The following is a 17,581-nucleotide window of genomic DNA, read 5'->3' on the forward strand; positions in this document are numbered from 1 at the left end:
TTACATAGAATCATGGAATGGTTTGAGTTGGAAGGGAGCTTACAGCTCATCAGTTCCAAGCCCCTGCCACAGGCAGGGACACCTTCCACTAGATCAGGCTGCTCTAAGCCCTGTCCAACCTGGCCTTCAACACTGCCAGGGATGAGGCAGCCACAGATTCTCTGGGCAACCTGTGCCAGGGCCTCACCACCCTCACAGGGAAGCACTTCTGCCTAATTTCTAATCTACTTTCTGCTTTTGTTTTTCTGCTCACCTATACAAGGCTCATGCATCAATTATTTTTGTTCTCTGCATGGCTCAGGAACAAGACTCATGGGGATGCCAGGACTTACTTGTAACCAAGGCAAATAACAGAACTTACAGTCAGGGTGCTCGTATGGCAGCCAGTGGTGCTTGCTGCTCTGATACTCAAAGTGGGAATTGCGTTGCTGGCATTGCTGCGCTCTGAAGTCCTCAAAGTGCTTCGGACACTCCTCTGTATTGCAAAGTTGAAACTCAAAGTTGACGCCAGCACAATCCTCACCTCCATTAATAGGCCTGTGATGAGAAAACATTCAAAACATTCTAAAACCCTCTAGATATGAGCTCTGGGGATTTTTCTTTTTTCTTAGGTGAAACTTCATTTAAAAGAGACAGTTTCATAAAAAAAAGGGGTGGGAAGAGACAGGAATGGGAACAGAGCAGTTACACTGTGGTGTAACCTCAGCATGTGCCCATGCATCCCCAAGGCACACACTCAAATGCACCAGTGACATGTGTGCACATCTATGCTATCAGTAATAGTTAATTTACAACTAGAGGTTAACTAAGTTGATCCTGCAGCTTGCTCAGCTCACACACCATGTACTCTTCACTCTTACACATCAGCTAAATCTTTGGGATGGTTTTCTGCGGGCTTTCCTCTGGAAGTTCTTGGATTCTCCCAAAATGACCCTGGCTCCCTGCAGAAAGCTGCATTTCAAGGGGCTTGAACAGAATGTGAATTTGGGCAGACTCCATCCACAATGTAAATGCCATTTAAACTGCCACCTGTAATGACTGCCCACTGACTGGACCTGCCACCCAGCCAGAGGACCTACATTGGATTGTTACACTGGCGAGTCCTAAAGCGAACTCCAGTCCCACAGGTCCGGGAGCAGGAGCCGAATTTTGTCCAGGGTCCCCAGTTGCCATCCTGCTTCAGCTGGTTAGCATTCTTCCACATGCAGTGACCTTTATAGCACCACTGGGAGACATCAAGCAAAGAGAAAGAGACGAGATGAGAAGCAAACCCCAAATCAAATATGTAATTGCAGTGACATTTAAAGCACACAGAGGTGAACTCACAGGCTGGGAAGGGGCATCTCAGAGAACCAAGTACAATAACAGACTGTCCTGGGGACAGAGGGATGAGGTTCCATGTACTCTGGGCCCAAGAGTACCCTCCCTGAAGGCCTTCTGTTCCATCAATGAGCAGGCAGTGCTAATAAACCCAAGCCTGAACCCTGCCATGGGCAGGCATGTGAAGCTCAACATGTTCCACCCTCCTCAAGTCTTTGTTTCATCTGATCTCAGTAACTACCACTTTTTTGGAAGGGATTTTAGTATTCTGAATATTAGCAAGATAAAGGTTTTGCTGAGGATTAGATCATTTCTTTCTTTTTTGTTTTTTTTCCTCATACTGGCCAAATATCACACTTATCCAGCAGACTGGAACACAGGGCTAGTCTCTGGGCAGGATGTTGTTTTGCTGCTGGCAAGGGCACATTCAGATGGTCTGAGTGGCTCTCCTGTATCTCAAAATACATGGAGTTTGCTAAACAAACATTTATCTGAGTGTAATTTTATAATTAAAAATAAATTAGCAGCAGAACACCCACTAATGGGCATACTGAAAGAGAAACATAAAGAGCTAATCCTAAGCCTACACAAACATTTAGCCACAGGATATCTGGACCACAGGCTTTAAGAAGTGGTCCTGCAGTGATGGCATTATCTGCTACCATGGATTTGTAAAGACACTTCAAGTACACTTTGCAGATGAGACAAGAATAAAAAAAAAGATAATAAAAAGGCCACAGAAGAGGCTGAGAATGGGTTACAGCTCAACTGGAGTTTCTATGTCCAGGATTTACTTCCTCTGGCTCCACCCAGAGGATGCCAGGCAATTCCCTGTTTCCCTTCTGTGCCCTTTAACCAAAATGAATGTAATTGGCTCTTTCCAGTACAAACACAGTGAAAACACCTCACTCACTTTTCCAGGGGCACATTCAGTCCCATCAAGTGGAGGTCCCTTCTTAGTCTTACAGAAATATGGGTTGTCTGGATGGCTGCACCACAACTGCTTGCACGGATCAAAGGTTCGGAACTGAAATACAGGACATTTATGAGATCAAATTCAGCGTTAGATTACTAATATTCTTCAGATAAGGATTCATCCCACCCAGTCAATTCATCTCACATGCACAGCTATCGGTAAGTAGAGTATCTTCAGAGACAGAAGGGCAAACGTATCTTCAGAAAGAGAAGGGCAGTGCTTATTCCCTGCATCCTGTAGCTCTAAGCTGGTGAGAAGAGGAAAGGAGGAGACACCCAGAAACAGGAGGAAAATGAGACTTCTTTTCCTCTTCTTCTTTGGGTTCACCACCACAAGTCTGTGTCACGTGGACTGTGCTGCTGTCCACTTGACCATTAAAACAAATGACCCATACGACTGGGTTTCACCCATAAATATCTCACTCCTCTTCCTAGACCTGTTTAAACTACTCCGTTAAGTGCTCTTCAGTTATGAGAAAATGCATATACTGGAGCTCTTAATTAAGACCAACTTGCTGCCTGGCCATTTGTCTTTGCAGGGACTTCCTTGGACATACCGCTGTGCACATTTTATAGCCAACACCAAAATCAAAGCGGCACTGTTCATCCATGGAATAATTGATGCCTGGCAGTTCAGGAAGCTTGGGCCAGTCATGTTCGAAAGGGTCATCAAGAAGACAGTCATAAGAGCTGTGGAAAGGCAGAAATAAAAATAATGAGATTTAGTGATTTGGGTTTTTTTACCAGCACAATTGAAGTACTTATTTTTAGCAAGGCAATATTCATCTTCTCCAACCTGTTTTCTGACCTGTTGACACAGTTATTGCTCTCCAAAGCACAGAAGCACTCTTTCCACTGACTTGATGGAGCTCTGAAACAGGACAGTAGCCTGAGAACAGGCCTTCTTACCTGACATCTCCTGCATTCATGGGGATGAAGCCCTGACTACAGCAAGAATATGAATGAGGCTTGCTTTCTTCTCATTCCTGTTTAACTCTGGTGCCTTAAACCAGGAATACTGGTGGGCTGGGATATTTCACTTGAAGCTCTAAGGTCTCAACCAATTACTATTTTATGCTTTATGTTATGCACAGGGTTTCTTCTGTAGGAGATGTGGGTCAACCCATTACATTTTTACTGTTTTTATTGACAAAGCTAGGTATTTGCAATGGAGAAGGAAGCCTGAGTAAGAAATGGATGAACAGGTACATACATGGAGGGATACTACATTAGGGTAGATATTTGTAGGAGTTCTCCTTTTCTCCCTAATTCAGACGTGCATACATGTCACCTCCTATCTTCCACAACTTTTGCAAGCTCCTTTTCTGAATTCAGGGCTTCATCCTGACAGTTTCACAGCATAACTCTTAGAGAAATCAAACACCCTGGGAAAACACCAGCTACCTGAGATGAAGCCTCCATCATTGTCATGGAGAAGGCAACAGGCTTTGAGAGCAGCCCTATGTGAGGAAGCCTTATAGCTTTTCTCATATAGATTTGAAGGGGAAGAGCATGGAAAAGAAGACGATCAGAAGTGATGGTGATATCTTGCTGCTGCTGCTGCCCCAAAGCCCAGAGCATCCTACTGGGGTGCCTTTAAAGGCAGAATCCCTTTGGGCCACCCTGGGGTATCCCATTCCTCAGTACCCCTGTGTTTATCAAAAGGAGCTCCCACAGCCAAGGGTTCCCCTTATGATGCTTGTGCCTGCTGCATCACACTGGGATGGCCTCTCCTCTCTGCTGGCTAGCAGAGGGCAGCACACTGGCTCCACATCCCAGAACTGCCAAGACTTTGATTTCCTATAGGAAAACAACTACTGCCAAGTGCTGTCAGGTCCTTACTGTATGTATCTTTTGAGTTCTTGGCCGCTGCATCTGGACCAGTGGTAACGATGAAAGGCAGCCTGCACCAAGGGAGCCATCACACTTCCCATGGCTGTCTCATCCCCACATCTGTTCCCTTGCCCATCGTGCTCCATTCCCAGCCTATAACAAAGAATCAGCATCAGACCCCAGGCAGTGTCTGTTCTTCAATGTATAAAACAACTGTGAAGAGAACAGTTTCTCATGCACAAGTAATCATGCTAAATGAAATCGTTTTTTTTGCATTCTACATACACCACCTGCATTTCAAACTGATCCTCTCTGTTACCAAAACATATGGATTCTCTCAGTACTCTTTAAGTTATACTTCGTTGTATTTGTTAATACCGGGAATGAGATCACTAGATGATGATGATGATGACTTCTTATGCATCAGAGAAAGGAAAACAACAATTCAGCTCGTTAGGGAGCTCTTCATTCAGGCACTGAATTGTTCACGTTTGTATACTCATTGACCCAAAGCATTTATTTAAACACAGAGCTAAGAGTTACCCTTTTGCATCTTCAAAGAGCTAATATGGTTACCATGTCTCATCTCCAAACGTGAATCTGAAACATGTTAATATGCAAGTGGTCTGGTCATCTCCAATGGGGCTAAGTTCCCCGCAGTGAACTGAATAAGCAGCCTGTGCTGCTTAAGGAAGACAAAAATCAGATCGTCAGTACCTTGACATTAATTCATTCAGACAGCTATCAGAGACCTTTGCTTAACCAGTTACCCACATTTTATCATTCCTGATGAGATGCCAAATCTAACAAATCAGCACTTTCAGTCAATGAGAAGAAAGAAGTTATGGATGCTGGATAAGCTCCTGAATCCACTGCCTGGGCCTTCCACATTCCTCACCCACCTCTGCCTCACTCTTGAGAAAACGAACTCCCCCTCTCTCTTCTTCTTCCTTTCTTTCCTGACTACCTCTTCATTCCTTAAATCCCTATGCATTCCAAGGGAATGGAGATAAAATTAGGATACCTTTCCATTAAAATTAAACCACCTTATGCAAGCAGGAGATGCAGCACCAGATTTTGTTGGCAATCTAACTGTAAAAGTTAAGACTTACACGTGACCCGTTTCATGAGCAACAACAAAAGCTGATGAAAACCCATCCTCGTGGTTGAGGGTACAGCTTCGGACTGGGTGACACATGCCAGTAACAGGGGCATATCCTGTTGAAAGAAGTCACATTTGATTCTTTTACCCATTATATTTATTGTAAATGAGACCCCCCCCCCCCCTCAATAATCTTACAAAGTAAGAAGAACCTAGGACTATTTTCTGGACTATTTTCTTCTGATGGTTATTTTTTCTCTGCCTTTGCAATTGCTGTCAAACAGAGTAAATGGCTAAAATCTTTCTGAAGTCTGCCTGACATCTCAGTTTCACTTCAAAGCCTGGACCCAAAAGAGAACTCAGACCCTCATCTTCCCCTGCAAGGTAAAGGGACCTCAGAAGTACCAAACACAACTGGACAGCCAAAACATGGTCTAACCCGGATTCTCCTTTATCTGCATTGATATAAATCACATGCTGTGAATTTACTTCCCCTTCATTGAGTCATAAAGATTATTGCAGGTACCAAGTAGCTGGTGTGCTGTCTATAAAAACAAATCTACAGCCAAAACAAACCAAAATAAACCAAAACAAACAGCAAAACAAAAGCAAAGTTGAAAGCAAAGTGCATGGAGTGTTCCTACTGATCCCTTCACACACACACAAACTGGTGTTAGAGACAGTAAATAGCTGGTTTTATACAATGTAAAGTAGCTTTTTATATAATAATAGTTGCTATTTTTATTATATCTAATAATAACCAGAGCCTTTTCTAAAGCCAGATGAGGAAACTGAAAGTTATGATCAGTCTATCTGCCCACCCCAACAAGACCAGGCTTCAGTACATCTTTAAAATTGAACACTTAAGTATTTGCTGAATAAAAGCCTACATTGCTTTTTGTCTCAGGATCACATAACAGCTTTGATGCTCCCAACACAAGAGAGACGTGGAGCTGTTGGACCAAGTCCAGAGGAGGCCACGGAGATGCTGCGAGGGCTGAAGCACCTCTGCTCTGGTGATATGCTGAGAGGGCTTGGCCTGTTCAGCCTGGAGAAGAGAAGGCTTCAGGGAGACCTTAGAGCAGCTCCCAGTGCCTGAAGGGGCTGCAAGAAACCTGGAGAGGGGCTTTGGAAAAGGACCTGTAGGGACAGGACACAGGGAAATGGTTTTAACCTGACAGAAGGGAGACTGAGATGAGATGTTAGAAAGAAGTTGTTCCCTGTGAGGGTGGTGAGGCACTGGCACAGGGATGAGCTTTAAGGTCCCTTCCAACACAAACGAGTCTGTCATGATGCTGTAATAACACAACTGTCAAATCTTCCTCTTTTCTGACAGATGCTAGGTGAGAAACAGAAGCCCAGACAGTTATGTTCCAGGTCAGCATTACCTTGCATACCAGCAGGCCCAAAATCTTGCCTGGTTAAGAAGATGGCATGATCGTGGTGCTCAGAGTGGTTGGGGTCTGACTTCTGCTGCTGATGTGCCCAGCGGCAAACGTTCTCCAAGCTTCTGGAGGGATTCCCCCTTTCAATCAAGCTAATGGACTGAAAAAGAGCAACACATTAGACACAGGAGCTTCTAAAGCAGGGATTTCAGACAAGTCTGGATTTTCTTGGAGCACCAACCATGTCCCCACTTCTATTTTCCTAATGCCCTGTCACTGTAGTCATGACAGTCTTCTCTCCTGTGAGAAAAGAGAAGGGGTATGTTAACTGTGACCATGCACATGTAATAGTACATCTTTAGGGCTTTTTTTGGTCATGGTTTTAGCCAGGCTGGTAACTCAGAACCACACAGGCACTCATTCCCCCCACCCCAGCCCCTTCCTCCCCCCACTCCCAGAGGGATGGGGAGAATTGAAAATATGTAACTCCCACGGGCTGAGATAAGAGCAGTACAGTAACTAAGGTATAACACAAACCACTGCTGCTGCCACCAATAATAATAATGATAAGGGAAATAACAAGGGAAGAGAATACAACCATTCACCACCCACCGACCGATACCCAGCCCGACTCAGCAGTGATTTGGGCCTTCCAGGTAACTGCCTCAGTTTCTATACTGGGCATGATGTGCTGTGGTATGGAATATGCCTTTGGCTAGTTTGGGTCAGGTGTCCTGTCTCTGCTTCCTCCCCGCTTCCCCTCCTCCCTGGCAGAGCATGAGATTCAGAAAGTCCTTGGTCAGAGCAAACATTACTTAGCAACAACTAAAAACTTCGGTGTTACCAGGCTGAAAGTCAAAAACACAGGAGTGCACCAGCTACTAAGGAGAAAATGACTGCTACTGCTGAACCCAGGACAGTATCCACCCCTTATTCCATACCATTCACGTCATGCTCAGATCCCACATTTTTCAATATACCATCAATCACTCTTGTCTCGTATACATATATATACATATATACATATATATACACATCCACACACAGACGAAGAGAGAGATATTCTTTAGTCCACAGACCAATCCCTATAAAGCTGCTGAGTTCATCTGGTCCATGATGTCGGGCTCCATCTCTTGTAACAGTCTTTCAGAGCAGGACAGACAGTGTACAGTGCGGGACTACTGCCTGCTGATGACATCGCAGAACTCGTCTGGTCGCTGCTGAGCTCCTCTGGTTTCGTTAAAGTTCATTCTTTGTTGGGATAATGGTTGGAGGGAAGTCAGGGTCAGTCACTGGTGACCTGAAGACATCTAGCTGGTGGGCCATAAAAGTGCTACACAGCAGGCAACAGCATATAATTGAGTTCATTGGCTGTTTTCCCCTAAAATCAAATCCCCTTGAGGTATACATCGGACTTCCCCATCTTCCCGCATTACCCACCAAGTATTTCCGGGTCCCTGAGAAAAAGCAGTCCCACCAGTGGGTTTTCCTTTACCTGAAGCAGGAATAACCCAGACTGTCTTCCCCAGCAAATTTTTTATATGCACCACAGGAACTTTCTCCCCTTCTACAGTACGTAAAAGTTCTGATGGGGCTGGGCCAGCCCTGTTGGCAGATCCTCTGGTGTTGATCAACCAGGTGGCCTTTGGTAAGTGTGTATCCCATTGTTTGAAAGTCCCACCACCCATTGCTCTCAGTGTAGTTTTTAACAGCCCATTGTACCTTTCGATTTTCCCAGAGGCTCGTGCATGGTAGTGGGTGTGATATACCCACCCAATGCCATGCTCTTTGCCCCAAATGTCTATAAGGATGCTGTGGAAATGAGTCCCATTGTCTGACTCAGTTCTCTCTGGGGTGCCGTGTCACCACAAAATCTGTTTCTCAGGGCCCAGGATAGTGTTCCGGGCAGTGGCGTGGGGCACAGCGTACATTTCCAGCCATCCGGTGGTTGCTTCCACCATGCACTTGCCTTGGCAGGTTGGTGGCAGTGTGATATAATCAATCTGCCAGGCCTCCCCATATTTGTAATTCAGCCATTGTCCTCCATACCAAAGAGGCTTTAACTGCTTGGCTTGCTTAATTGCAGCACATTTCTCATTCGTGAATAACCTGGGCAATAGTGTCCATTGTTAAGTCCACCCCTCGATCACGGGCCCATCTCTATGTTGCATCTCTGCCCTGATGGCCTGAAGTGTCATGGGCCCACTGGGCCAAAAATAATTCACCTTTATGTTGCCGATGTAAGTCCATCTGAGCCACTTCAATATTAGCGGCTTTATCCACTTGTTGGTTGTTCTGGTGTTCCTCAGTGGACAACTCTTGGGTACATGGGCATCTACATGGTGTACCTTCACCACCAGCTTCTGCACCCAGGCAGCGATATCTTGCCACAGTGCAGCAGCCCAGATGGGTTTACCTCTACGTTGCCAGTTGCTCTGCTTCCATTGCTGCAGCCACCCCCACAGGGCATTTGCCACCATCCATGAGTCAGTATAGAGATAAAGTACTGGCCACTTTTCTCATTCAGCAATGTCCAAGGCCAGCTGGATGGCTTTCACCTTGGCAAACTGACTCAATTCACCCTCTCCTTCAGCAGTTTCTGCAGCTTGTTGTTGGGCACTCCATACAGCTGCCTTCCATCTCCGATGCTTTCCCACAGTATGGCAGGACCCATCAGTAAACAAGGCATACTGCTTTTCACTTTCTGACAGCTGATTATATGGCAGGGCCTCTTCAGCACGCATCACCTCCTCCTCTGGCGACATTCCGAAATCTTTGCCCTCTGGCCAGTCCAAGATGACTTCTAGAATGTCTGGACAACCGGGATTTCCTATTTGAGCTTGTTGAGTAATTAGTGCAGCCCATTTACTCCATGTAGCGTCAGTTGCATGATGTGTAGAGGAGACCCTGCCTTTGAACATCCAGCCCAGCGTGGGCAAGAGGGGTGGCAGAAGGAGCTGTGCTTCAGTGCCAATCACCTCCAAAGCAGCTCGAACCCCTTCATAGGCTCCCAGTATCTCTTTCTCAGTTGGAGTATAGCTTCCCTCGGTTCCTTTGTATCCCCAACTCCAAAAGCCAAGGGGTCGACCTTGAGTCTCGCCTGGAGCTTTCTGCCAGAGGCTCCAGGTAGGGCCATTCTCCCTGGCTGCGGTGTAAAGCACATTTTTTACATCTGGCCCGGTCAGGACATGTCTAAGGGCCACTGCATGAAGTATCTCACATTTAATTTGCTCAAAGGCTTGTTGTTGCTCAGGGCCCCATTTAAAATCATTTTTCTTCCAGGTTACATGATAGAGAGGGCTTACAATCAAACTGTAATTTGGGACGTGCATTCTCCAGAACCCCACAGCACCCAAGGAAGCTTGTGTTTCTTTCTTATTAGCTGGGGGAGACATTGCGGTTATCTTGTTGATCACATCTGCGGGGATCTGGTGACGTCCATCTTGCCATTTTATTCCCAAAAATTGAATCTCCTGTGCAGGTCCCTTGACCTTACTTCGGTTTATGGCAAAACCGGCTTTCAGCAGGATTTGGATTATTTTCCTCCCTTTCTCAAAAACTTCTTCCGCTGTATCACCCCACATGATAATGTCATCAATGCATTGCAGGTGTTCTGGGGCTTGCCCCTGTTCCAGTGCAGTCTGGATCAGTCCATGGCAAATGGTAGGGCTATGTTTCCAGCCCTGGGGCAGTCGGTTCCAAGTGAACTGGACACCCCTCCAAGTAAAAGCAAACTGTGGCCTGTACTCTGCTGCCAAAGGAATTGAGAAAAATGCATTGGCAATATCAGTTGTGGCATACCACTTGGCTGCCTTTGACTCCAGTTCATAATGAAGTTCTAGCATGTCTGGTAGGGCAGCACTCGATGGTGGTGTGACTTCGTTCAGGCCAAGACAGTCTACTGTCAGTCTCCACTCTCCATTAGACTTTCACACTGGCCATATGGGGCTATTAAAGGGTGAACGGGTTCTCCGATCACTCCTTGGCCCTCCAGTTATTGATCAGCTTATGGATGGGAATCAGGGAGTCTCTGTTGGTACAATACTGCCGCCAGTGCACTGTTGTGGTCGTGACTGGCACTTGTTCAGTGGTGAAGTTCCAAAGCACTGGAGAGGCCCACTGGCCTACATACTTGCCCATACTATCCCACACACCCTGTCACTCATGACTGTCCAGCCTCAGGGAAAATCTCTTGGTCCTCCTATATCACTGCCTAACCCTAGACCAGACCCAAACCCAACTCTGCTTAACTTCTGAGATCAGACGAAATGGTTGTGGGTAAAACACTCTATGAGTGCCAGCATGGTGATCCCCATCGCAATCAGCAGGCAGGTCTCAAGGGTACTCAAAGGCCATTCAAAACCTTCACAACTCTCAAATGATGCTGTAAATAGTCTGGTGGGGGATCTGGGAACATAAGGGAATGTCTCCTTCATAGGTTGACCACCCAAGGAGGGAAAAAAAGATGCGCAATTGCTAAACACTTCCATTATTATGGAATATATATATATTCCATAAATATATATACCTCCCAAAGTATAGCGCTGATGACCACACTGGGAATGCAAGTCAGATCAGTTTCATAATAAGTAAGTCTATTATATTACAAGTCATTACCATAAAGTACAGTGAAACAAGAACTTTTGCCTAAGCCCGTCTGCCGATAAACACTAAAACAGCAAATACCAGCTGTAAGTAAGGTAAGGTAGGACATGCTGAAACAAGAGCAACAACTTTGACAGAAAATAAATCAGCATTGTGATGAGTGACTATTAATCCGAAACAATGAATGCTTATCACAGGTATGGTTAGACATAAACTGGTCAGATCTGTCATTATCTCAGCCTTTTGTGCCCCACACTGGATGCCACAAAGAACTGTCCAGTTTTAAGCCCAGCCGGTAACTTGAAACCATGCAGCCACTCAGCCTCCCCCTCCCCGGCCACTTCCTCCCCCCACTCCAAGAAGGATTAGGGGAATAATCAAAAGAATGTAACTCCCACGGGTTGAGATAAGAACAGTCCAGTAACTAAGGTATAACACAAATCACTACTGCTACCACCAATAATAGTAATGACAAGGGGAATAACAAGGGAAGAGGATACAGCCGCTCACCACCCACCAACTGATACCCAGCCCGACCTGAGCAGCAATCTAGCCCTTCCAGGTAACTGCCCCCAGTTTATATACCAGGCATAACATACTGTGGTATGGAATACCCCTTTGGTTAATCTGGGTCAGGTGTCCTGTCTAATTCCCCCCCCCCCCCCCCTTCCCCTCCTCCCTGGCAGAGCATGAGACTCGGAAAGTCCTTGGTCAGAGTAAACACTACTTAGCACCAACTAAAAACATCGGTGTTATCAGTGTTGTTCCCAGGCTGAAAGTCAAACACACAGCACTGCACCAGCTACTGAGAAGGAGAAAAATGACTGCTACTGCTGAAACCAGGACAACAGTTCAATGAGTTTTTGTAACATCTATGAAAGTAACTGTCTTTTTGTGTATAGCCTGTAGTGTGCATGACTTGATATTAGGACTGAATAAAGACATTTCTTTCATTGGAACTTGCTTTCATTCTGGACTGCCAGACACCAGTGTGACTCAGTTGAGGTGACTGAGCACATAGTGACATACAGCCTATGTGGAGGAAGTCAGCAACATAATATAAACATACAGGACAATGCCTCAACTGGTGTGAAACATCCCAGAGCCAGTAAATGTGTGCTGGTGAGCACAGATTAAACATCTGGTGCTGTGAAACTTCTGCTACAGCATGTGTCTACAAGCTCAGTAAATGTAATTACAAGGCAAGCATCAAACTGGTCTTTGACATGGCCAAATTCAACTGGTTCAGAGGCTTGCTTACCTTTGCGTACCCCAGCATGATCATCCGGACCAGCATGACATTTATGTGAATGCCCAGGGATTCATCATGGTAAATTTCATTCACCTGAGGAATGACAAAAAAATAAAATTAAGAAGAAAACCCCCACTTATGATACCAAGGGAATTTCCAAGATCATCTAGATGTTATTTCAAGTGCTTATACCATTACGGTCTTCTCAGAGAGGATTCAAATCTCAAACCATCTCCATGCAGTGAGAAATGGTAGCTAACACTTCCCATCATCACATGTCAAGATTTCTCTCACGTTAAATGGCCTTTGGACCAGGGCCACTAGAAAAGGTGATCAAGGAAAAGGAGACTTCAAGTTCAAACCGTCCACATATGTATCTGAATGCCTGATGTTACTCATTTGATTAACACAATGAGGGAGATGAGGTTATTCCTGAAAGCAAGGCTATACAGTGTGTTCAAGTTCCCTGAGGGATTTAAAAGCAGATAGAGTTTGCCTTAACAACAAATAAACCCATCACCATCCATCGCACGTGGCCACCTCTGCTGTGCCACCTGGCCACTCTTAACTGCAGATAAATTCCAGGCTCAGTTCCTATTTGTTTCATGAAACATTAGTTTCACCTCCATCAGTTTAAACACATGCGATGAGTATTTTCACAGGGAAAGTGTGTGTATTTTTGTTCATGTTGTAAAAGATTCTGCTGTCAGCAGCTCTCACTCAAGAAAATGTGCTGTCAACTTCAGCTTAAGTTTGTCCTCAGAAAATACTTGAGGATTTGACTTAAAGCCATTTTTGTGTTCTGAAGGTCTAGGTTGGGAAGGCAGAATATTGAGACAATGACATGAACAATAAAGCTCCATTTCATAGAATCACAGAATAATTTGGGTTGGAAGAGACCTTAAAACTTACCCAGTTCCAAACCCCTGCCATAGGCAGGGACACCTTCCACTAGAACAGGTTGCTCCAAGCTGTCCAACCTGGCCTTGAACACTGCCAGGAATGCGTTTAGCTTTGAAAATGTGAGCAGTACTCCTGATTCTAAATCAATCTTAATATTAACAGGCAAAGCATTTCCAAACCCAAAATACTTTAGAAATTTTCATCTGAAAGTTTTGAAGTCAACAGCATTGCCAGAGACATTGATGCTGTTGTGCACCTTACAGGGTAATGGTATCTCCAAATACACTTGATTTCTGCAAGTCAGTGCCTGCCATTAAAAATATTAACTGCATGAAAGCACATAGAGTTTATGCAATCTGGAAAGATTGACTACATTGAAAACAACTGCTGGCCTGAGAAAACTCCAGTCCAAAAGACAACCCCATGAGACCTCAAGACTCTACTCCTAGTTTACATCCATCAGGGAAGAGCCAAGCCACAAGACAGAAATCCTGAGGTATCACTCCAGTTCCACTGCTCACTGAACCACTGAAATAATTCATGGTAAGTTTCACTTTGAAGAACTTTTTTAGAAACAACTAATACTGTTGCCCTACCTTTTAGAGATAAATTAGAATTATGTGGTCACTTTTGTACTAAAAAGAGTGTTTGTGGAAGTGAAGCTAAAAAAAAAAAAGCCAACCCAGAATTATACAGATGGGTCAAAAATTGTTCTTCTTGAGGGCCTTCCTTGTGTCTGGGAAGATGAGAAATGTCCTGCCACCAGAGTATACATTAAGGGGCTAAAACATCTGCAGATTCTCAATAAAGTTACTCATCCCCTTAAAAACTAAGTAAGTACTATACTATGGGTAACTGGCGAAAAATACAGAGGCTGGTATATGCAAGCAGGATTTAGAGTCTGATGTTTTTTTTTAGTCAGGCTAAACAGAACTTTCCCCCTTCCCCTCAAGGAAAAAGGTCATTTTGAGCTGTCCAGACTGTGAGACCTGGCACAATGATTTTAACCCATGGGTTTTAGAATGGCAATCCCTTTTAGGACCAGCTAAGAACAGGCTGTCAGCAGGGCAGTTTCATAAGGAATGAGCACAGAACTCAGAGTGCACATCTTGTGGAGCAAGTATTCTGAAGTTTAATTATTCGTCTCATCTTTTCACCCTATTAACACAACATTGCTCTCACAAAGGTCTGTGTCAGAAAAAAACTTTCACAATTTACCTTATGCCAAGAAACAAGTTTCACAGGACTGACTTTCTTAGAGGCAGAATGGAATTAACCTAAGGAGTCAAGCTGCCTTCAAAATTGCTCCTCAACACCATCTTATACCCCATTCTCTGCGGATTACTTTGAAGCAGGGTTTTGGCCGGCACAGGCTTGGTACTAAGAACTACTCCCAGCAGATGGAGCAGCAGGTGTTTAAGGAAAGCTGGAAGTGTTTGGGACTGTGTAACAGCTCTGCTGTTTACCAAGCTAAATGCTTTTAAAACTAAAAATACAATATTCTGAAATCACCTTTAATGAAGATTCATTGCTGTTTCATGAGGTATGTGGTGAAAAGAAAATGATCCCCTGCAAGTACTGTACCAAGAGTATTTTGTTACCCCCATGAAATAACAATTTGTCATCTCAAACTTTCTGGATTCAAAACTTCATTTGCTTCCATGGCTGCCAAAACTACCTTACCTCCTATTTCACATTCAGCAATAAAAATTACCTGTGCTGTTCAGGACAGCTGCAAAGAAGAGCAAGTGATGGAGAGATAAAGAGCTGCAGACAGTGTACATGCATGAAGACCCATGACAGAATATTTAGACTTATCCAGCACTGTCTGTTCTTATTGAAGCTCAACATGAAGCTCTCACTGACTGAAACTTGCTTACAAAGAAGGCGATGCCCACAAACCTGCAATGCTCAGTGGACAGTGATCACCAAAAGAGGAATTCTGTCAAAAGCAATTCGGAGTTTGAGAATGAATGATGCATGGAGGTATCACCTAATGGCTATAATTAATGTAATGATCATCAATCACTCTAATGGCTGATTTGGAGTTATTCTCGAGAAAAAAAAAAATTAAATTGAAAGATATAAACACTGCAAAGTCCAAACCTGCTTGGAATCCCTCAGTATGACCCAGTGCCCTCTAAGTATACCTTTCTGATCTCAGCTGCTTTCCACTGTACTTCTGCAGGGTCTCCGAGGGATGCTGCACGGGGGATTAGGAACAGTGCCAACACTGTTAACATCTGGGAGATGGAGGCTACAACTCCCCATGTCTCCTAGAAAGGTAAGATCAGGAAACGGCTGATCCTACCACCTCAAGGAATTCAGCTGTAATGTGCCTGTGATGTATTGGACTTACCCAAAACAACTCCTGGGAATGCCATTCTCTCCAACGGGTGATTTTAGCAACCTGGGCTGTGGGATAATGGTAAAGCTACACTGAAAAGATAGGGACCACACTAGATTTCATTGCTAGATTCATTATCACATTTGGGCTTCTGACTCCCAACGTGGACCAGTAACACCCATGTCAGACACACTGCTGATGCTGCATTTTCCAGCCTGCTTCTCAAGCCAAGAGTGCATAGGAATGTTAAGCATAGGGAAAAACTTCAGGAATCTCTTCAGCTGAACCTGAACCTCCAAGGCCTGAAGTTCTCAAGGGCATGGCAGGGTTGATTCCAGCAAGCCAGCTCTGGCACTGAGAGCAGTGCAGTTGTGTTGACATGGGATTGTGCCCAGGATAACCAGGTTTGGCACAGGGTTGAAGGAATACTATTCAATGCAGCTTATTTGCACTTCATCATATTCGTTCTTTTGAAGCCAGCTTGCATATGCTGCAGTACATGAGGCAGAAGTGCCCTTAACCTCCCTGCTTGGGAAGACAAGTCCCAGCGAGTTACCACCAGCCTGGCAGAAATCCCCATGAATACTTGTAACACCAATCATGAATCCCTTTTCATCTAGAATCTTCAATTATTAAGAAGAGTAAAAGATACAAGTTTTAGGTATGCAAGGTTTAGTTCTTAGACCTTCACACCACTAGATGCAAACCTAAACCCAAACCAAAAGTCAGTTTCATGTCTATCAATCAGGCAAATTGTGCTGAATTGAGCAGAACTGACTGCACCAGCTGCAGTCCTAGTGGCTGATGATCTTCTAGGAATAAGCAAAGACTTGCTCATGCGCACTTTTGACTCCCTCAAGCCTAAAAAAGAAGCTTCTACTAAGAGAAAGATAGTTACTAGATGTACATTCACAGTCATGAAAGTCTTGTGGTTGATTCACTAGTATCTCAGAGGTGATTCACAGAGCAGCCTGGGTTCAGCAGCTGTTTTGTCCTCAAAGACCTTCACCCCGACCTTCTCAACACACCACACTCAAAGGCTTCCTGTACATGTGTCAGAGGAGGGGAGGAAGTTACCCTTAAATGCACAGATACCACTCAACATCCCCTTCTCATCAAACTGAGGTTCTACAGCACCCATCCCCCTCTTATTAGAGAGCAGCTCCCCTGACACACAAAATCACCACAGTGACCTAAACCACAAAAGCTCTCCATTGCATGAACAGTAGGAAAGGCCCAAGACACAGCTCCAGGCTGTAAATAAACCCAGCACACTAAATTCTGGTTTTCAGTTACAGTGTGTGTGTGTATGTCTTATTCCAGATTTATAGCAAAGCATAATTCTGTACAGTTATTCTAATTCTACACAGAGTTATGCTGGTTTAAATTCATTTGGAGATTTTTTTCTCTTCTCAAATCCTATGGATTACATTTTTAAACTGCTGGTCCTCATTATTTTGGATGCTAATCTAACATCTAATCTAATCTAAAAGGTGGTGCTGAGGTTTGGTGTCTCACTGCACACCCCTGCAGGCAAATGGTGTGAAGCTTGGACCACAGAAAAGCATTAGGAGCAGAAAATGCTCTAGAAAAAATTATCAGTGCAAGCACATGAACTAACCACAAAGAAAGGACTGAAGGCCAAACACACTCTATATGCTGTTCACTCTGGCTGTCCCTCCTGGAGGGGAATGCTGTGTGCTAAAAGGACCTGAAATGGGGTTTGGAAATGATGGGTAGAAGGTGTTTTGAATGCTTTGCAATAGCAAAAGGATTGAATTCTCTCAGTTAGGAATGATGGTGGCTGATGGGACATAAAGAAATGCCACAAAGACTGTTTGTAAGACTAAGGAATCATT

The 17,581-nt window shown here is 44.5% G+C and overlaps 1 protein-coding gene across 2 annotated transcripts in view; it reads right to left on the reverse strand.

Annotated features, from left to right (window-relative positions):
- Positions 1–17,581, reverse strand: part of ADAMTS3 (ADAM metallopeptidase with thrombospondin type 1 motif 3) — a 98,398-nt gene that overhangs the window by 16,052 nt on the left and 64,765 nt on the right. For both annotated transcript variants that reach the window (XM_061345818.1, XM_061345817.1), the window contains exons 6-13: positions 12,482–12,565; positions 6,619–6,775; positions 5,241–5,346; positions 4,138–4,281; positions 2,853–2,985; positions 2,234–2,347; positions 1,080–1,225; positions 362–537 (exon numbers count right to left, since the gene is read on the reverse strand). In XM_061345818.1, coding sequence (XP_061201802.1) covers positions 362–537; positions 1,080–1,225; positions 2,234–2,347; positions 2,853–2,985; positions 4,138–4,281; positions 5,241–5,346; positions 6,619–6,775; positions 12,482–12,565 — 1,060 coding nt within the window. The remainder of the gene's footprint in view (positions 1–361; positions 538–1,079; positions 1,226–2,233; positions 2,348–2,852; positions 2,986–4,137; positions 4,282–5,240; positions 5,347–6,618; positions 6,776–12,481; positions 12,566–17,581) is intronic.

This window comes from Neopsephotus bourkii, unplaced genomic scaffold, assembly GCF_033783945.1.
Source record: "Neopsephotus bourkii isolate Nb327-2 ecotype Australia unplaced genomic scaffold, CSIRO-AGI_Nbou_v1 NB_244, whole genome shotgun sequence".
Lineage (NCBI taxonomy): Eukaryota > Metazoa > Chordata > Aves > Psittaciformes > Psittacidae > Neopsephotus > Neopsephotus bourkii.